The sequence below is a fragment of the Paramisgurnus dabryanus genome, chromosome 14 (assembly GCF_030506205.2).
Source record: "Paramisgurnus dabryanus chromosome 14, PD_genome_1.1, whole genome shotgun sequence".
NCBI lineage: Eukaryota > Metazoa > Chordata > Actinopteri > Cypriniformes > Cobitidae > Paramisgurnus > Paramisgurnus dabryanus.
This window is the reverse complement of record NC_133350.1, coordinates 26,722,707-26,743,833: the sequence shown is the minus strand read 5'-3', so window position 1 is coordinate 26,743,833 and position 21,127 is coordinate 26,722,707. Positions and strand designations below refer to the sequence as shown.

The 21,127-nt window shown below is 38.0% G+C and overlaps 5 protein-coding genes across 7 annotated transcripts in view; 2 read left to right on the top strand and 3 right to left on the bottom strand.

Annotated features, from left to right (window-relative positions):
* The window catches only part of abca7 (ATP-binding cassette, sub-family A (ABC1), member 7), a 33,558-nt gene extending 31,638 nt beyond the window's left edge, over window positions 1-1,920 (bottom strand). For both annotated transcript variants that reach the window (XM_065241788.1, XM_065241789.1), the window contains exons 1-5: window positions 1,799-1,920; window positions 1,094-1,206; window positions 909-1,002; window positions 436-577; window positions 218-345 (exon numbers count right to left, since the gene is read on the bottom strand). In XM_065241788.1, coding sequence (XP_065097860.1) covers window positions 218-345; window positions 436-577; window positions 909-1,002; window positions 1,094-1,159 — 430 coding nt within the window. In that variant the 5' untranslated portion in view covers window positions 1,160-1,206; window positions 1,799-1,920. The remainder of the gene's footprint in view (window positions 1-217; window positions 346-435; window positions 578-908; window positions 1,003-1,093; window positions 1,207-1,798) is intronic.
* A 641-nt stretch (window positions 1,921-2,561) lies between these two features.
* On the bottom strand, window positions 2,562-8,284 carry LOC135719195 (amyloid-beta A4 precursor protein-binding family A member 3). Its single transcript, XM_065241784.1, has 11 exons — window positions 8,094-8,284; window positions 5,413-6,549; window positions 5,291-5,324; window positions 5,059-5,204; window positions 4,879-4,965; window positions 4,618-4,794; window positions 4,211-4,390; window positions 3,652-3,864; window positions 3,450-3,569; window positions 3,235-3,375; window positions 2,562-3,116 (listed from the first exon to the last, which is right to left on the bottom strand). Exons 2-11 carry the CDS (start codon window positions 6,451-6,453, stop codon window positions 3,045-3,047), a joined length of 2,211 nt encoding a protein of 736 aa, XP_065097856.1. The 5' UTR covers window positions 6,454-6,549; window positions 8,094-8,284; the 3' UTR covers window positions 2,562-3,044.
* A 131-nt stretch (window positions 8,285-8,415) lies between these two features.
* pex11g (peroxisomal biogenesis factor 11 gamma) lies at window positions 8,416-15,273 on the bottom strand. Of its 2 annotated transcripts, none has more exons than XM_065241787.1 (5): window positions 15,211-15,273; window positions 9,484-9,669; window positions 9,221-9,399; window positions 9,065-9,136; window positions 8,416-8,975 (listed from the first exon to the last, which is right to left on the bottom strand). In XM_065241787.1, the coding sequence occupies exons 1-5, from the start codon at window positions 15,271-15,273 to the stop codon at window positions 8,747-8,749; spliced, it is 729 nt and encodes a 242-aa protein (XP_065097859.1). In that variant the 3' UTR covers window positions 8,416-8,746. The 2 variants fall into 2 exon arrangements, with proteins under 2 accessions (XP_065097859.1, XP_065097858.1); XM_065241786.2 differs by lacking the exon at window positions 15,211-15,273 and adding an exon at window positions 9,822-10,070.
* Window positions 11,410-13,710, top strand: LOC135719346 (uncharacterized). Its single transcript, XM_065242036.1, has 10 exons — window positions 11,410-11,487; window positions 11,725-11,842; window positions 12,032-12,093; window positions 12,336-12,438; window positions 12,533-12,594; window positions 12,860-12,962; window positions 13,062-13,126; window positions 13,222-13,324; window positions 13,416-13,504; window positions 13,633-13,710. Exons 1-10 carry the CDS (start codon window positions 11,449-11,451, stop codon window positions 13,708-13,710), a joined length of 822 nt encoding a protein of 273 aa, XP_065098108.1. The 5' UTR covers window positions 11,410-11,448.
* A 1,085-nt stretch (window positions 15,274-16,358) lies between the features above and the next one.
* LOC135719365 (uncharacterized) lies at window positions 16,359-18,852 on the top strand. The gene is made up of 10 exons (XM_065242055.1): window positions 16,359-16,452; window positions 16,532-16,590; window positions 16,824-16,941; window positions 17,131-17,192; window positions 17,780-17,882; window positions 17,977-18,038; window positions 18,304-18,406; window positions 18,500-18,564; window positions 18,676-18,778; window positions 18,839-18,852. The coding sequence occupies exons 1-10, from the start codon at window positions 16,359-16,361 to the stop codon at window positions 18,850-18,852; spliced, it is 783 nt and encodes a 260-aa protein (XP_065098127.1).
* The last annotated feature ends 2,275 nt before the right edge of the window (window positions 18,853-21,127 follow it).

The window sequence follows — 21,127 nt, the reverse complement described above, 5'->3', positions numbered from 1 at the left end:
TGAAAACATTGTTGAGCCTTAGTCTGAATCCTGACAGGGTTCAGGAGAGCAATCTGCAAAGCTCAAAGCCACCAAAAGTATTTGAAAGAAAAAAATATATAATTTGATATTTCTGTCTTAGAGAAACAATTAAGATTTGATGATTCATATATCATATTTGATTTACTCTATGAGTTTTAACAGCACAAAAAAAATCTTCTTCATTAATACGGCATACTTGGCCAAGCATCTGGTCTTTCCCCGAGTCTCTGCACTGCCAGTGACAAGTCCTGTAGGCCAAAGAGAGCCGTCCGGTTTCCACTGACCCCAAGGACGGTGCTGATATCCACTAAAAGCCGTGAGAGTCTATAAACAAAAGAATAAATCTTCATCAAGCACTAAAACCAAACAGATAAATTGTGATACACTCTCTGAGCTTATTCTGGGACGTCTTACGTGGAGTTGTCGAAGTTGCTGACTCGCCCGGGTGTCTCTCCAGGCGTTGGGTCATGAAAGCAGGGGTTGTTGATATTGCAGACGATGCCCTGAAGCCAAGAAAGCGTGCCAGCGGATGGAAGAGCCTTGTTGGGAAAATGACCTGAAATGAGAAAAAGATACAATGACTACAATTGTGCATATTTTCGTTGGGATAAGATGAAATGTAAAAAATTACATAACAATAACTAAAGCTTAAAAGTGCAGAGCACCCCACGAAACAGAACAGTTTACTACTTATATAACATTAGTTGGTCACCTCATGTGATTGTGATTAAAATAGCTTCAAGTGAGCCGTCTAAAAGGTCACGATTTAGTAAAAACAATGTCATGAAGGCTCAATAACGTCCTGTTTTTCGCAGCAGCTAATCAGCTTTACTGGCCTGCCACCTGGCAAGGAAAAACACAAGTGCTCACAGGAATTCACTACTTACATTGACTCTGTTTATATGGCGGATGGTATTGACGAACAGCGATGAGGATGAGAAAGAGGAAGAGCGGCCATAGGAGTTCAATGACCAGTTGGACCTGTAAAGAAACATGGCGGCAGTGTTTTAACACATTTCACACTACAGACAAGAGTATACAGCGAGTGTACGAGGATTTAGTGATGTGACACCTTGTTTCTTCTGCGGTACGTGAAGTTTTTCCACAGCAGCAGGTATAGCTGTGTTACAATGGTCATGATGGGAGACAGACACAGATCTATGCTGCCATGGTAACACAGACAATCTAGAAGAAAATAAAGTCAATGACAACCAACTTATCAAAAAGAGGAAAAGGAAGCAAATGAATGGATGAAGTTAAACAGCGTGATCTCTTTAGCATTTACCGTCACTTCACCTGATCATGAAATCCTCATTATTCTAATAGGCTTACATTAAAAACAGCACAATGTCTAGTGTTTGTCAGTTTGTTTGTTTGTTTGTGTAGACAGAAACGTTTTTCTAATAAATTAAATTATTATGGACTGCTACTGACATTAAGCTCACATAATATCATAATAGTTTATCATTGCTAATATATAAATCACCACAAATTGCCAGATTTACCTTAACAATCTAAAGAAACGTAAATAATACATGCTGCGTATGTTATCTAAACAATAACACGTTTTTTGTATAGTGTTACAATAAAAATTTACTACTTATGCTGACGATTATTGTGCTGTTATTGGTAACGTTAATAATAAACGTATAATGTTATATATAACCAATAATAATACAGGATATAATAATAATTGACATTAATATGTAATGAACCATTCATTACTGCATCAGTCCGATGTTAAACATTTCCTACTTTCAGCGATCGATCTATATACCTTAATCACAGGTCGACTGTCGTTACCTTTCGTTGAACCCAAATCTTGCTCTTTTTCATTTATTTAAAGCGCGTACATTGCTGTTGTCCACGCGCGCTACCGGTGTTACAAGATCACTTTCCTGAGGAAGCATAAATGTGGGCGGAGTTTCACTCATAACACCGAAACCACGTTGAGCTCTGAGCCAATCGTAATCCTCACGCTCTGGTTATTTAGCCAATGACGTGGTTTGTGTTCGCATAAATCCCGCCCATTTAGGTTTTACAACAAGCGAAACAATTTCCGGTAGATGAGTTGTTACGTAAAAAAAAAAAAAAAAAGTTGTTACGTATTGACGTTTCGATGTCTAGAGGCTTTGAAGTGTCACACTAAATAAATAAAATTAGATAAAAAAAAACTAAATATAGACGAATCTCAAGAACAGTGTGCAAGGGTCATCTAAAAAAGTCTATTCATAACAATAAGGCATAGTTGCATTATTCATCTCATTACTGTAGTGTAAACAAATCCCAAAAATGATTTTATTTTATAATTTTTTTATTTTAAAGTGAGACTTTTAACAGTAATGCAAAATCCTTTCTAATATATTTTCCATTTCAGTCAAAACTAAAATATGTTAACTTTATTTCTGATTCGGTATAGAAGGAATGTAAAGTTCATACAATGTATATTCAAAATAAATGTAGTTTTAAAAACTACAAGTAAAGGCTTTAGGCTCCGGAAAAATCGGAAGTACCCTAAATAATCAAGCATGAGACAAAAATGTTTTTGTGTCTTTAATAAACATCAAATACAGCAGTTAATAAAATATACTTCTCTATATAACTAAAAAAACAAACCCCGCATTAAACAAGGTCTATTTTTACAGGCACTAAATCTTAAGCTCTGTAAAGAGCATGTAAACGCTTTAAAAACACTGAACATGGAGTCACTCACTGCTGCTGTATTGCGCAGGCAGTTTAATTTGCATGTCTGATGTTCAGTATAGGTGTGGACTCTAATGCATAGTCATTCAAACACAAGGCTTATCTTCAGGCACCTTGATCTGGCAGCATTGACAAAGACAAATGTTACAAACCAGCAGTTAAATCATAATTTCAGTCTCTGAACAGCTTTAAAATGGAGGTCCATAATCTGTATATTATTCACACCGTCCAGATCCATTTCCTTTTTTTAAATATTGAAATATATATTTTATTAAAAGTTGCATGTGGTGCTGAGAACGTGAAAGGAGCAGCCTCTTAATTTAAAGGAACACGGGCTGATCCAGTCCAGTCAGGAGACGGTATGTTGATGTTGGCATAGTCTTCAGATGAATCTGTTAGAAAGACAAAACGCTTATTATTGCATTAATTTATATTGTGCTCATGTATTTAGCTTTTTTCAAATTTGCTGTGTGAAATCATATGCGTGTGAACAGGGTGTAAAGTTTGTACCTCTCCTACGGCACTGGACAGTATGTGGATGATTTTCTCATGAGGTGTGGCTACGACACTCTGTCCGTTGATCTCAATAATGCGATGACCAACTCGAATGCCCCCCCGCTCGGCGATTCCTCCGCGCATTAAACTGCAAATCTAAATACACAGAATGTTTTACACTTTATATGATTTCAACATCCAACTAATAATGTTTGTAAACAGTCGCTTACAATCCCATCCTCCACACTGAAGCCCAGCTGATACTTGGGGTCTGGACGCTTGATGATCGCCATGGTTACAGGTGGACAGTGGACAATGCTGAGCTTTACGATCGCCAAATTCTTCAGCTCCTAGAGAGAAAACATCCCAGTCTTGAGATGCAAAGCGAGTCAGGAATTGTTACTGCTTTTAAAATGCTTTTGTTCATCTTACTCGTATGATATTTTGGCAGGTAGCGATGGGGAGTCCCACCAGACTGGTGCCGTTCACCGACATTATGCGATCCCCGATGCTCAGCTCGCCGGAGCGTTCAGCGGGGCCGCCGTGAAGCAGGTTGGCAACCACAACTGTAGGCAAGATGGATCCCCAGCCAGACTCCACGATAGCAACACCTAATATCTCACCTGGCTTCTTTGATATGCACACCTGAAAATAATAGTAAGAAATAAGAAGAGAAATTACTGTAAGCTAGCTAAAATAGCTGGTATAGCATTTAACCCTTTACCGTTGCAGGCCCACAGGTGGGCCCAAATTGTTTACATAACTATTAAACGGTTAATAGCCTATTCCAAAACTAAAATAATCTTGACAAACTATAAATATCTCATTGGAAAGCTCTAAGTTTTCATATTTCTTCACCATTTTACAAAAAGAAAAATGTAGTGAAATGTCATGGGCCCAAAAAAATCATTAAAAAAATCAAGTCATTTGCTTTGCAATTTAGTTGTCTTAAACTGTAATGCACATCTATAGTGTTTCTTTAAAGTCATACCTCTCGGATGTTTTCAGAGCGAGAGAAATGAACCAGGTCTCCGTTATAGAGCTCCTGAGTGCCCAGGTAATCGCTGTACTCGCCCGGACGCAAGTCACTGGATTTAATACCATTGGTATACAGAAACTGCTGATATGCAACACCAAATGCCTGACCAATAGCCTGGGCGATTATATGAGCCTGACACAAATAAGGATAAAATACAGTAGCATCATTAAAATATTATTTGGTAAAAATATAGACCCAAAATTAGACCAAATAATAAACGTTTGTCTCATATTATTCTTAAAGCAATAACACAAACATCTGCATTGATAGGACTTACACATTTCAAATCAATGTGTGTATGTAAAAAATAATGTAAATACGAAATGTCAGCAATACGAAAGAGGAAACGATTCACTTACATCATCAGAAGAAAACACGTGACAGATCATCCAGCACTTTTTCGGCGGTGCGTTGGATCCCTCTGTTGAATCCGCTGTTTTGCGACCGGCCGGCTTCCTGCGTGCCATCAAAACCACAATGTTCCCGATGTCCGCAATGTATGAAATCATCTGCAGAGCATGGTCCATCATAGCCTCCTAAAAACATGAGGAAAAACTGAAGAAATTAGTCAAACATTAAAAAAGAGAAAGCATCCAGTGTGTGGTGCAATTGTACCAGACCTGTGTGTCTGCGCTCAGTACTTTGATTCTCTGTGTGGAGATAAAGAGATCGACCTCAGTCATAGGCTGTGACTCCCCCTCAGGTGCCTGAATATTTAAAAAAAAAAGGTGTGAACACCAAACAAAAATATTCGGATCAGCTTATTATGTAATGCTGTCTGTTAAAATGAAGGGTTCAACCTTGATGCAATCCACGGCCTCCTGTGCTTGGGTCATACGAGCATTGGTGGATGGATTCTTCTCTGACTGCAGCTGCGTAGAGCCGAGATATTTAGCTGTAAAGATCACTCCGTCCAGAAGATCTTCAGGGTCACATGGGCCAGGCACTTGAAGCAAAGTATAGATTTATTAATCATCTGCTTCACAAGATCTACAAAATAAAAACTTTACAATTCAGCACTGAGCTCCATACCATTCTTATAAGCAGACTGTGGATCATCTTCTGGCTAAAAACAAACAGATAACAACCTCAGTGACATCGCAAACGCCTGATGATTCTAACACAAACATAAAAAAGTACCAACAGACTGTTACCAGATCACTGTTCTCCCCTACAGACTGATCTGGAGTCAGACGTTCAGATGCTGCCCACCGATCCTCCTCTGTGATTCCTGAGAGCAACAGCTCATCCTGCAGATGTCTGTGCCAGATGTCCTCACTGTGAGATATGGAGATCATCTCATCTGCATCACTGCTCTGCCGTCTGAGTACCGGCTGAGGTTCTGCGCTGGGGGTCAGTAGGGGCGTGTGAACTAACTGAAGAATGGTTCTTGGTTCCTCAGGTTCTGGTTCGTCCAACAGCTGCAGAAGATCTCTCTGGTACTCCCGTGAAAAGAGCAGGGCTGAAGGGACGCTTGAGTCTGGATCTGTAGTTGCCGATTGGGCGTGACAGGAGGGGGCGGCGGCTTCCGGTGGAGTGTGATGCGGAGGGTCGTGATTGGCTGAATTGTCAGGAGCGCAGTGGGCGGGACTACTTATTGGCGTCGATGGATGAAAAAGATGGAGTTGATTCAGCAGACTTTGAATGTGGGTGTGGTCAAGATCGCTTTTGATAGTTTTATCTTTCTCGGTTTCTTTATTCATCACTTCTTTTTCTTCCTCCTGCTTTCTCTTATGCGCCTCTTCCTGTTTTTGAAAATCCCTAATTTCAGGCACTGCTTTTTGAGCTGAAAGCTCTTCTGTTTTGCTGAAGGTTTCTGTGGAGGTTTGAGCAACAGCAGAGATTGTGTCCGTGTTGAGAGATCCAGGCACCTCAAACTCTCCCACCGAACAGCTTTCAAGTTCTCCGACTGAACCGGCATCGCTGGAAGAGTCGGACCTCCAGTCCAGGGGTGGAGGCTCGATCAGATTATAGGAATCCAGATCCTCCAACTCGGGACTCTGTAGATGTTCACAAGGTAAGGTTGTGGATTCAGGAGGGTTAGTGGAGAAATCCGGAGAAGAGCGTGAAATAACCGAGCATTCAGGAGCCTGTGCTTCAGATTGAGAGTTTGAGGGATCATGAGGAGCAGGCGGAGAACTTTGTTCAAACCCCAAACCTCCACCAGAAGGAACATCCTGCTCCGCCATTTGCATCGATATGATTGAAGTAAGCCGTGTCGAAGAACTTTTAGACTTCCTCAAGTAAGAGCATTAGAATCTTTAATCATCCATCCTTTCCAAAAAATCTTGCTAAAAGTAGAACAACAAAAAACAGATTATGAATATCAATTAAACATTGAATGACTATAAAACTATTTAAAACATACACTCTTAAAATAAAAGTTCACATAGAAGAATCATTTTTGGGACCATTCAGTCAAAGTTTTCCTCAATAACTTTTTATAGTTTAGATCCTTTTTTTTCCACTACAAAATTATTTTTGAATGTTATAGGTTCTTTGTGGAACCATTCAACCAAAAAAATTTATTCTATGGTATCATGAAGCATCTTTATTAGTGTTTGGATACTGTACACCTGCAGTCATATGTTTTGACATAGCTATTGGAATCTATAAAGTGTTATAAGTGTTATATATACAAATTATAACCACACACAGACACAGAGAAACACACAAACAGACAGACAGACACACACATACACAGAGACTTGCACAGACACAGAGACATAAACACACAGAGAACACATACAGAAATTGAGAGAGAGACACAGAGATACAGAGAAAAAAACACACAGACAGCACAGAGACACACACACACGCACGAACGCAGAGACACACACACACACACAGACTTGCACAGACAAAGACACATAAACACACATAGACAAACACAGAAATTGAGAGAGACACAAACACACAGACTGCACAGAGACACACATGCACAGACAGACACAGACACACACACAGAGTAACTGAACAATGCACACACAGAGAAACACACACACACACACACACACACACACACACACACACACACATACACACAGAAATTGTGAGAGACACAAACACACAGACAACACAAAGACACACAAACAAACACAAACACACTGAGAGAGAGAGAGACAAACAAACAAACACACACACACACACACACACACACACACACAGGCACACACACACAAACACACAGACACAAAAACACACACGCGCACACACACACATACAGACTTGCACAGACACAGAGACACACACACAGAAATTGTGAGAGACACAAACACACAGACAACACAAAGACACACAGACAAACACAAACACACTGAGAGAGAGAGAGACAGACAGAGAGACATAGACAGAGAGAGAAACAAACAAACAAACAAACAAACAAACTATAGGAGCTGGCAAATACACAATTTTTTATGATATTTAAAAAAACGAATAATATTAAATATGTACCTACCATACAAAAACGTACGCAGACATGCTGGCATTGTAATTTAAAAGCCAGGCATGATTTGACTCACTTTTAAGACTTTTAAATGGAAAAAAACCTTTTCAAATCTCCTCACAAGTCAATTTTTTACATGTTTCACTATCTATGTCGAACAATTTCAGATATATGGCACGCACAAGTATAAAAAAAACAGTACACACACATTATCATCTGGGGATGCTTTGAAGTGCACGTCAGTGTTAACTCAAGTATGCAAATTACGAGCGAGTGAAAAGCAAAACTCAGATTTTGCAAAGTGAAAAAAAGTTTTATAAATACACACATGTCCAAAAGTACTATGACAGACAGCTAAAGTTTAATGTGAATGTCATTATTGCTGCTTACCGTCACCCTTCGATAGTCAATCATTTGTCAACATCTCACAAATCCTGTCAGCTTTTTTAAATGACTGGATGTCAAAAAGTCGTCGTGTTTCAACAAGAAACGTCTGCTAACTTAAGTAATTCATTTTGCTGAGAGCAGAAAACTTCACCCTGTTGTCACTGTTATTATGCCGCACAGAGGAACTTCGTCGTACTTCGGAACATCCACACTGCGCATGCGCAACCAAGACATTATTAATCGATCGCATCTTGATTCACATTGTTGTGCTTGCTCAATAAGTGTGTAGTGCATCAAATGTTAATATTGGCAAAATCCAGAACAATTGTGTAAAAATAATTTATTTTGAAATTAAATGTAAAATCATATTTACATATTGGCATCTGCATTATTTATACATTTATTAAACTATATACAATTACATATAATATTTTACTCTGTTATGTGTCATATGTTTACAATTTAATAATAGTAATTTTAAAATAATACAGCGTTGTCAGTAATTCTATACTATTTGCACATATATTAAACAACTACTATTATTCTTTATATCCCAGGTGGCGTTCATTCACCGCAGCAAGCAGCAGTCAGTCATTTAAAGACAAGTTATTTATCTTATACAATGATTTATATGTGTAAAACCATCCCACAATTCATCAGTCAGAAACATGCTCTTGCTCACTAGAGCTCATCTGCAGAAGACCGATCAGAGAGGAGGCTGTACCCATCAGTCCCACCATCCATGGAGGAAAGCGACCAGCCCATAGAAATCCAGGGGGCATCCAGTGAATGGCATTACTCAGGTCTGCCAGGCTGCTCAGGATACCGAACACTTCCCCTCTGATCTGCTGCCGGAATTTAGCTTTATGGGCAAACACCTCCTCCCTGTCATTCAGGCAAGATCAATATCAATTAGCATTTGCACAACATGCACCATTCAGACCTGAACTCCACATGCTTAAAAAGAGACGCACCTGCTGTCAGCTGAGCCTGACCTTTGGCACTTCTGCGCTTTCCTCTTTATAATCAATATGAGTCTAATGGATCTATAAACAACCAAGAGAAAACATATAATCAACATTGGGGGGGCAAGATTGTATATGGTAAAATTCAATCCAGTGCAACTTTACCTGAGGATGTTCAGGAGCAGGGACGACCCCCATAGGACTGTGCTCAGCACCCACCACTTGTCAGATTGGGTTTTGATGAGCTCTGCATCTGCTGCCCAGGCTACATGCTCACAAGGGTAATACAGCTGATCGGCTACATTAGTCAATACACTTATCCACCGAACCAAAGAGTCCTCCTCCTGAGAAACAGACATTTATGACCATACACAAGACTCTCTCTCAAAATTACAACATTACATTTAGCAGGTGTTTGGTGACCTCACCGGGGCTCCGAACCCATAGCTTGTGGAGTATGCCAGCATGGACAGATCATCAAAGAGTCTCAGTGTGGTTCTGCATTGACTCAACTGAGCAGAGAACAGCAAGAGACTTTTGCCCAATGAAGACTGAGTGTTCTTGCTCGCTAGAACTCCACCAACTAGTTGAGATCCATAGCAGAGAGTCCTGATCTAAATACAGCAGAAATACAAGATAATCAAGTCACTGTAAGGCCTTATTTATAACAACAAAACCTTTATATGCACTTCCAAGTGTATGGACATAGGGAAGATCTCAGTTTTCTCAGATTTATATGCATAAGTAGTTTAAATAAAACTCTCACCACTTTATCTCTCCCCCTGTAGGACTCCAGCATATTTACGAGACACTCGACTGAGTTCTGCATGACTTTGTTTTTATTAGCTTTAGCATTAGCTAGTCCATTAGTAGGTTTGCTTAATCTAAAAATATGCAGAGCATATATAACCCGTTTGCGTTTTTAAAACTAGTTAAAATGCACTCTTTACACAGTTGACTCGTAGTAATGGACAGGACTTCGAACAGGAAGTGGTTAATGATTACGTCAGACCAAAGCAGTCGAGCCGAGTTGATTACTTCCGTCAAAGAATGACGTCACGTGACATTCGTTCAACTTCATGCGGCCCTGCGAGAACCGACAGCCAGATGACGTCGAAGTACCGCGAGAGCGATTCGAAATTAGACTTCTACGTGTGATTTCGACTCGCTCTCGCGGTACGTTGACGTCATCCGCCTGTCGGTTCTCGCAGCGCCGCATGAAGTCGAACAAGTCTATTGACATTGGGTTTCCTCTGACTGCCGCTCCTGGCTTTAAAAAGTCTCATGATTGTAAAAAGTTTACTGACCTACATACATACAAACAAACAAACGAGTGTGTCACACACATATAAACGAAATACAGTTTTGATTAAGTTTTTTTTTTAAATAAATAATAATTTGACTCCCAGTGGAATAGTACGACTAAATTATTTCAATTTGTTTCAATTTGCGATGCTATATTTAACTAAATCTTTACATGTTAAAGTGACTTTCTTCTCTGGCTAAGTTAACGGAGCAGCGCCCCCTATTGACCACTGGTGAAATTCAATGTGCAACAGAAAAAATAAGTTCTGTATATCAGAAAACTTAGTATATACGCAATATGTATATATGCATACATATTTTTTCTTTTAAGTTTTAGAACTTCCTTAAAGTGATCCAGACATCCCAGCTTTATGTAAAACATGATTTATATTTGCTATATGTGTTCACCCATTCTTGTTGGTGTCAAATTTAATTGCTTTTTACGGTCCATTGTCAAAAAGATGTAATCTTCTCCACCTTTGTGTTATAAAGGCTTGACCAATTCACTTTAAAGTAGATGATCTGACAATAAGATAAAGAATGATCGGAAATTACCATTACAATCAAATTATCAGAAATACTTTTTGAGCCTCTTTAGAATTTTTTTAATTAATTAAATGAATAACTATTATTTATTTTATTGAATATGTTTACTTTTAATAATAATACTTATTATAATATTACATATTTTAAATTATTTATTCAGGTTAATATTTTTAATGTTTATTTGAGAAAAAAATAAAGCAGCTGTAACCATGGTTACGGCATTTGTTAGAAATTAGCATCATTAACTAATTGCATCATTCAAACTTATCAGCACAGTTTCACGACTCGCGAGTAGTTTGTGGTTTTGATTGGTAATTTCTGACTTTTTTGGCTAATTTTTGGCTCAAAAATGAATTACTTTCGGAGGTCTGCTAGACCATTTTCGGATGGTCCGCCGCTCATTTGTCAGGGGGTGAGGATTTTCCCCATTCTCAGACAACCAGGTAAAGAGTTTATTAATTTTGTCTGTGCATGAGTTGCTTTAATCAAACATTGATTTAATATTGACTTTTTGTGTTTTAGCTGAGAAAGATGGCAAACTGATGGATCCTCCTGTCCCAAATGGGAATCCCGACCAAAAGGTAGGTGTGAGTATTTTAATTTGACTAATAGGATCTGCTTCTCTTTGAGTTAATTAATGTAGTTTAATTTAAATATGGATGTTTTGGTAGCCTATTCACAGTGACTGTAAAAGTTGTTTAATTATGGTTTAAAACTTTTAAAAAGTAAAGTTAAGAATTAAAGACATTTGCACACTCTACTGTGAAATTAGGAAGTTGATGTTGTTCATAAAATGTAAAATCGTTGTGTTTTTGCAGTTGCCATCTCTTCCGACGACCAACAGAGGTCGCAGTGTCCCAAAGGCTCAATTTGACCGTAAGCGCATGCGTGCGCCCCCTACCGGGCCTTCAGTAACCGGTCTGGATGCCTCCGAGGGTGAGTGAGCTCCTCATACGAGACATAACAGTATTTCATCCCTTACATCTCTTAGCTGTAGCCACACTTTGTTAGGTATCATAGTAACTCAATGCATCTTGTAAGTTTTCATGGCCTCTTTAGATTTTAGTGTATGTGCTGCTAATGCACACAATTCAATACATTGTTTTAAATCTGTTTGGTTTCCAGAGTCTCTTCCACTCTTGGATTGCATCCCACCGTCCAACAATATAAAAAAGCCTGAGCAAAAGGTATAAAAGGTTTTTTTAAAGTTATTCAACTTTCTGTCTGATTCAATCTATTGAATTGTGCATGTGGATCAATCTTTGTGTTTTATAGGATTTCACAGGCACTGTAAAAGTTAATTAAATAAAATTATTTTTCTTCTGCCACTGTGAAATTAAGAAATGTACCTAGCTGATTTGTGTTCATTTTAACCAACATTACTTTGCAGCTTTAAGGGAAATTGTAAACAGCTTTTGTGTTTTTGCAGTTGATATCACACACGAGGGTCATCAAAGGGGAAAAGATTCAATATGAATCATTTCTTTCCCATGTGCCCCCTGCTGGATCTTCACTTACAGGTGCTTCTGAAGGTGAGTTTTATAAACTTCAATTTGTTAGATATCACGTTACCTGCATTATGTGGAAGTTTCATGTCCTTATGTCTTGAATCTGATTGGTTTCCAGTGTCTCTTCCACTCTTGGATTGCTTTCCACCGTCCAACAATATAAGAAAGCCTGAGCAGAAGGTATAAAGTTTTTTATTAATGTTATTCAACTTTCTGTCTGATTCAATCCATTGAGTTGTGCATGTGGATCAATCTTTGTATGTTTTACAGGCATTGTTAAAGTTGATTAAGTCAATTAATTTTTCTTCTTCCACTGTGAAATTAAGAAATTGATCTAGTTATTTAAATGGTCCTTTACAGTCTGATTTTTGTTCATTTTCTAACCAACATAGTTACTTTGCAGCTTTAAGGGAATTTGTAAACCGTAACTTTTATGTTTTTGCAGTTGACATCACACACAAAGGTCAACAGAGGTGAAAAGATTCAACATGAACCTTTTCTTACCCGTGTGCCCCCTGCTGGATCTTCACTTATAGGTGCCTCTAAAAGTGAGTTTTATAAACTTCAATTTGTTAAATATCATATAACCTCAATGCATTGTTTGTAAGTTTTCATGTCCTTATGTCTTGAATCTGATTGGTTTGCAGTGTCTCTTCCACGCTTGAGTTGCTTCCCACCATCCAACAATATAAGAAGAAAGCAAGAGCCAATGGTATAAAGGGTTTTATTAATGTTATATTTTCCAACCAAGATTACTTTGCAGCTTTAATGGAAAGTGTTAACTTGTTAACTTTTATGTTTGTGCAGTTGACATCACATAGGATGGTAACCAAAGGGGAAAAGATTCAATTTGAACCTTTTCTTACCCGTGTGCCCCCTGCTGGATCTTCACTTATAGGTGCCTCTAAAAGTGAGTTTTATAAACTTCAATTTGTTAAATATCATATAACCTCAATGCATTGTGTGCAAGTTTTTATGTCTTGAATCTGATTGGTTTGCAGTGTCTCTACCACTTCTGGGAAGGTTCACGCCCTCCAGACCTTTGCAACCTCGTCCACCCATGTCAATGAAGAGGACTTTCAGTACTGAAGTATGTACCTCTAGTTATTAAAACACTTTTAAGTTTGTCATGAAAGTTTCAGATGTAAATATGATGGTGATTTAACTCTTCACTGGTATGACAGTAGCAGTAACAGTCTTTAATGTTTTTTTTTACAGCATTCAGGCAAACACCTCGATCTCCTGGTAAAGAACAGCACTGGACTCCCCAGACTGAACCCAAAATGGAGGATCTGAATTTACATTTAAAATGACTTTAGAAGTAATATTGTTAGGTTCAAAAGAAAACTGTATTTTGTAAATAGTTCTTTTTGTGTGTAATAAATAGTGTTAAGATCAATAGATTAGTACTGTATTTCTTTTCACAAATGCCTTCTTACAACACAATCTTTTGTAAACATAAGAGAAGCACCACTCGGCTTCTGCTGTGGTCATGATGGTGATGAGCATCTTTTAGAAAGTGTCTCAGAAAAGATTTCTTCAGTATTGTTCCCCATAAACAGCTGAAGAAGATGAGACTGAGCTCTGTCTTCAGCTTACTAACATTACATAACATTTAAAATGACAGTTTTAAGCTATAGAGGGAGACTAGTTTCAGTCTTTAAAAAGATTTAGCAAATACATGAAATAAAACTGCACTAAATATGTGCTAATAGCATAAAGACACTGAGCAAATTTTAGTCATTTACCAAATCTTTTATTTTAAGATTGACATTCACAGTTATAGCATCAATATCATAAAATATACATAAAAGAAAATGAGAAAAGTCACTTTTGCTCTTCACATGACCTTCACATGGACTGCAATAAAAACTCACCTCTGCTGCAATCCGTTCAGAGACCTCTGGACTAAACAACCACCACCTCTTGGGTTGAGAACAACCTTCACTGCTTTGCTCAGAAAATATCTGCAAAAGAGTAAGAAAATGTTTGAGTAATAATAATAATAATAGCAAATACAAAAGGAGAAATACAGCTGCTACCTAAATCTTCTGGATGTTCTGCTGGATGCTCCCATTAATGTGAACTCAATCTACTTTTTCTCCTTCTGGTAGTCTATGGGCAAGTGCTTTATTAAGAACATCAGTGCGCTTGGGTGCCTGAACCTGAGTCCCCTGAGCTTTCCTTAACGGCCAAAACATCCAAAGCTCGGTCCCTTGAGCTTCCTGTCTCAACCAAAATGTCTGAATCTGAGTCCCCTGAGTTACGTGTCACAGCCAAGATGGTCGTTCCTAAGTTCCCTGTGTTTCTAAGGTCAGAAAAAGTGTTTGCCCCAGAGCTCAATAGACCCATTACACTGGCCACGAAGCTGCCATGGCCGAAATGGTCAGCCCTGAACTCCCAAGACCCTCTGCCCAGGCCACGATGGACGTTACCGAGCTTTCTAGGCTGCGTCCACTTTGTCAGTTTTAGACACACTGGTGAACTGCCCTAAGCACTTCCCCGCTGCCATGTTGAAATGTGTTTCACTTCATGAAGTCTACAAGGGAAGTTTATATGGAGCAGAGAAAAGCTGGAGACTTCACTGTTCCACAGGAAACTCCAACAACTAGTTGAGATCCATAGCAGAGAGTCCTGATCTAAATCCAGAAGAAATAAAAGATAATCAAGTCACTGTAAGGCCTTATTTATAATAACAAAACCTTTACAGTATATGCACTTCCAAGTGTATGGACATAGGGAAGATCTCAGTTTTCTCAGATTTCTATGCATAAGTAGTTTAAATAAAACTCTCACCACTTTATCTCTCCCCCTGTAGGACTCCAAAATATTTACAACAGACTCGGCGGAGTTCTGCATGACTTTGTTTTTATTAGCTTTAGCGAGCTAGTCCATTAGTAGGTTTGCTGAATCAAAAAAAAAAATGTAGAGCTGCGAGAACCGACAGCCGTTTGACGTCGAAGTACCGCGAGAACGATTCAAAATTAGGCTTCTACGTGTGATTACTGAGTCGCTCCCGCGATATGTTGACGTCATCCGCCTGTCGGTTCTCGCAGCGCCGCATGAAGTCGAACAAGCCTATTGCCATTGGGTTTCCTCTGACTGCTGCTGCTGGCTTTTAAAAAGTTGCATGATTTTAAAAAGTTTACTGACCTACATACATACAAACAAACAAACAAACAAACAAACGAGTGTGTCACACACATATGAACGAAATACATATTTAGTTTTTTTTTTAAATAAATAATAATATGAGTTCCAGTGGAATAGTACGACTGAATTATTTTTTTTTTGTATCAATTTGCGCTATATATTTAACTTAATATTAACATGTTAAAGTGTCTTTCTTCTCTGGATAACTTTAGGGGGCAGCGTCCCCTATTGACCACTGGTGAAATTTGATCCAGACATTACAGCTCTTTGGAAAACATGCTTGAATAGCCTACATGCTTTATATTTTTTATATTTTCACCTATTTCTGAAGGTGTAACATTTAATTGCTATTTGCGGTCCGTTGTCAAAAAGATGTAATCGTCGCCACCTTTTGTTTTACAAGCTTGACCAATTTACTTTAAAGTAGATGAAAGAATGACCGGAAATTACCATTAAAATTAAATTATCAGAACTACTTTTTTAGCTTCTTTAGGTTTCTTTATTTTTATTAATTACATTAATAACTATTTATTTTCTTGAATATGTTTACTTTTAATAATAATACTTATTATAATATTACTTATTTTTAATTATTTATTCAGGTTAATATTTTTAATGTTTATTTGAGAAAAAAATAAAGCAGCTGTAACCATGGTTACGGCATTTGTTAGAAATTAGCATCATTAACTAATTGCATCATTCAAACTTATCAGCACAGTTTCACGACTCGCGAGTAGTTTGTGGTTTTGATTGGTAATTTCTGACTTTTTTGGCTAATTTTTGCCTCAAAAATGAATTACTTTCGGAGGTCTGCTAGATCATTTTCGGATGGTCCGCCGCTCATTTGTCAGGGGGTGAGGATTTTCCCCATTCTCAGACAACCAGGTAAAGAGTTTATTAATTTTGTCTGTGAATGAGTTGCTTTAATCAAACATTGATTTAATATTGACTTTTTGTGTTTTAGCTGAGAAAGATGGCAAACTGATGGATCCTCCTGTCCCAAATGGGAAGCCCGACCAAAAGGTAGGTGTGAGTATTTAAATTTGACTAATAGGATCTGCTTCTCTTTGAGTTAATTAATGTAGTTTAATTTAAATATGGATGTTTAGGTAGCCTACAGTGACTGTAAAAGTTGTTTAAATATGGTTTAAAACTTTTAAAAAGTAAAGTTAAGAATTAAAGACATTTGCACACTCTACTGTGAAATTAGGAAGTTGATGTTGTTAATAAAATGTGAAATCGTTGTGTTTTTGCAGTTGCCATCTGTTTCGACCACCAACAGAGGGCGCAGTGTCCCAAAGGCTCAATTTCACGGTAAGCGCATGCGTGCGCCCCCTACCGGGCCTTCAGTAACCGGTCTGGATGCCTCCGAGGGTGAGTGAGCTCCTCATACGAGACATAACAGTATTTCATCTCTTACATCTCTTAGCTGTAGCCACACTTTGTTAGATATCATAGTAACTCAATGCATCTTGTAAGTTTTCATGGCCTCTTTAGATTTTAGTGTATCTGCTGCCAATGCACACAATTCAATACATTGTTTTAAATCTGATTGGTTTCCAGAGTCTCTTCCACTCTTGGATTGCATCCCACCGTCCAACAATATAAAAAAGCCTGAGCAAAAGGTAAAAAAGGTTTTATAAAAGTTATTCAACTTTCTGTCTGATTCAATCCATTGAATTGTGCATGTTGATCAATCAAAGAAATGTACCTACACTGTAAAAAAAATCCGTAGAAATTTCAATGTTATTGCAGCTGGGTTGCCGGTAATTTACCGTAGATTTACATTTATGTTATTTACTGGCAAGAGTTTGTTCAAAGTTAAATAAATTTCAAATATTAACAAGTCTTTATCTTTACAGAATAAAACTATACAATAACAGCCTCATGCAAAGCATTCTGGGAACCAGAAATCATCATCAACCTTTTTCTGTTTTTTGGTCCAGATTTTGTTTCCCAGAATGTTTTGCTTGATGCTGTTTGTTTAGTTTTACTCTGTAAAGATAAAGACTTGTAAATGTTTAATTTTCATTTAACTTTGAACAAAATGTTGCCAGTAAAAAACATAAATGTAAATCTACGGTAAATTACCGGCAACCCAGCTGCAATTTCTACGGAATTTTTTTACAGTGTAGCTGATTTGTGTTCATTTTTAACCAACATTACTTTGCAGCTTTAAGGGAAATTGTAAACAGCTTTTGTGTTTTTGCAGTTGATATCACACACGAGGGTCATCAAAGGGGAAAAGATTCAATATGAATCATTTCTTTCCCATGTGCCCCCTGCTGGATCTTCACTTACAGGTGCTTCTGAAGGTGAGTTTTATAAACTTCAGTTTGTTAGATATCACATTACCTGCATTATGTGGAAGTTTCATGTCCTTATGTCTTGAATCTGTTTGGTTTCCAGTGTCTCTTCCACTCTTGGATTGCTTTCCACCGTCCAACAATATAAGAAAGCCTGAGCAGAAGGTATAAAGTTTTTTATTAATGTTATTCAACTTTCTGTCTGATTCAATCCATTGAGTTGTGCATGTGGATCAATCTTTGTATTTTTCACAGGCACTGTTAAAGTTAATTAAGTCAATTAATTTTTCTTCTTCCACTGTGAAATTAAGAAATTGGTCTAGTTATTTAAATGGTCCTTTACAGTCTGATTTTTGTTCATTTTCTAACCAACATAGTTACTTTGCAGCTTTAAGGGAATTTGTAAACCATAACTTTTATGTTTTTGCAGTTGACATCACACACAAAGGTCAACAGAGGTGAAAAGATTCAACATGAACCTTTTCTTACCCGTGTGCCCCCTGCTGGATCTTCACTTATAGGTGCCTCTAAAAGTGAGTTTTATAAACTTTAATTTGTTAGATTTCAGATTACCTCAATGCATTGTGTGAAAGTTTTCTTATGTCTTGAATCTGATTGGTTTGCAGTGTCTCTTCCACGCTTGAGTTGCTTCCCACCATCCAACAATATAAGAAGAAAGCCAGAGCCAAAGGTATAAAGGGTTTTAATTATTGTTTTTATTTATTAATGTTATATTTTCCAACCAAGATTACTTTGCAGCTTTAAGGAAAGTGTTAACTTGTTAACTTTTATGTTTTTGCAGTTGACATCACATAGGATGGTAACCAAAGAGGAAAAGATTCAATATGAACCTTTTCTTACCCGTGTGCCCCCTGCTGGATCTTCACCTATAGGTGCCTCTAAAAGTGAGTTTTATAAACTTCAATTTGTTAAATATCATATAACCTCAGTGCATTGTGTGCAAGTTTTTATGTCTTGAATCTGATTGGTTTGCAGTGTCTCTTCCACTTCTGGGAAAGTTCACGCCCTCCAGACCTTTGCAACCTCGTCCACCCATGTCAATGAAGAGGACTTTCAGTACTGAAGTATGTACCTCTAGTTATTAAAACACTTGCACATCTCACTATCAACATTATATTTAAGTTTGTCATGAAAGTTTCAGATGTAAATATGATGGTGATTTAACTCTTCACTGGTATGACAGTAGCAGTAACAGTCTTTAATGATTTTTTTACAGCATTCAGGCAAACACCTCGATCTCCTGGTAAAGAACAGCACTGGACTCCCCAGACTGAACCCAAAATGGAGGATCTGAATTTACATTTAAAATGACTTTAGAAGTAATATTGTTAGGTTCAAAAGAAAACTGTATTTTGTAAATAGTTCTTTTTGTGTGTAATAAATAGTGTTAAGATCAATAGATTAGTACTGTATTTCTTTTCACAAATGCCTTCTTGCAACACAATCTTTTGTAAACATAAGAGAAGCACCACTCATCTTCTGCTGTGGTCATGATGGTGATGAGCATCTTTAGGAAAGTGACAGTCTCAGAAAAGATTTCTTCAGGATTGTTCCCCATAAACAGCTGAAGAAGATGAGACTGAGCTCTGTCTTCAGCTAACTAACATTACATAACATTTAAAATGATAGTTTTAAGCTATAGAGGGAGACTAGTTTCAGTCTTTAAAAAGATTTAGTGCAAATAAAACTGCACTAAATATGTGCTAATAGCATAAAGACACTGAGCAAATTTTAGTGATTTACCAAATCTTTTATTTTAAGATTGACATTCACAGTCATAGCATCAATATCATAAAATATACAGAAAAGAAAATGAGAAAAGTCACTTTTGATCTTCACATGACCTTCACATGGACTGCAATAAAAACTCACCTCTGCTGCAATCCGTTCAGAGACCTCTGGACTAAACAACCACCACCTCTTGGGTTGAGAACAACCTTCACTGCTTTGATCAGAAAATATCTGCAAAAGAGTAAGAAAATGTTTGAGTAATAATAATAATAATAGCAAATACAAAAGGAGGAATACAGCTGCTACCTAAATCTTCAGGATGTCCTGCTGGATGCTCCCATTAATGTGAACTCAATCTACTTTTTCTCCTTCTGGTAGTCTATGGGCAAGTGCTTTATTAAGAACATCAGTGCGCTTGGGTGCCTGAACCTGAGTCCCCTGAGCTTTCCTTAACGGCCAAAACATCCAAAGCTCGGTCCCTTGAGCTTCCTGTCTCAACCAAAATGTCTGAACCTGAGTGTCCTGAGCTTTCTGTCTTGACCAGGATGGCTGAATCTGAGTCCCCTGAGTTACGTGTCACAGCCAAGATGGTCGTTCCTAAGTTCCCTGTGTTTCTAAGGTCAGAAAAAGTGTTTGCCCCAGAGCTCAATAGACCCATTACACTGGCCACGAAGCTGCCATGGCCGAAATGGTCAGCCCTGAACTCCCAAGACCCTCTGCCCAGGCCACGATGGACGTTACCGAGGTTTCTAGGCTGCGTCCACTTTGTCAATTTTAGACACACTGGCGAACTGCCCTAAGCACTTCCCCGCTGCCATGTTGAAATGTGTTTCACTTCATGAAGTCTACAAGGGAAGTTTATATGGAGTACAGCAGGAGACTTTCACTGTTCCACAAGAAACTCCAACAACTAGTTGAGATCCATAGCAGAGAGTCCTGATCTAAATCCAGAAGAAATAAAAGATAATCAAATCACTATAAGGCCTTATTTATAATAACAAAACTTTTACAGTATATGCACTTCCAAGTGTATGGACATAGGGAAGATCTCAGTTTTCTCAGATTTATATGCATAAGTAGTTTAAATAAAACTCTCACCACTTTATCTCTCCCCCTGTATGACTCCAAAATATTTACGACAGACTCGGCGGAGTTCTGCATGACTTTGTTTTTATTAGCTTTAGCGAGCTAGACTAGCTCAGCTAGTCCATTAGTAGGTTTGCTGAATCAAAAAAAAAAATGTAGAGCTGCGAGAACCGACAGCCGTTTGACGTCGAAGTACCGCGAGAACGATTCAAAATTAGGCTTCTACGTGTAATTACTGAGTCGCTCCCGCGATATGTTGACGTCATCCGCCTGTCGGTTCTGGCAGCACCGCATGAAGTCGAACAAGCCTATTGCCATTGGGTTTCCTCTGACTGCGGCTGCTTGCTTTTAAAAAGTTGCATGATTTTAAAAAGTTTACTGACCTACATACATACAAACAAACAAACAAACAAACA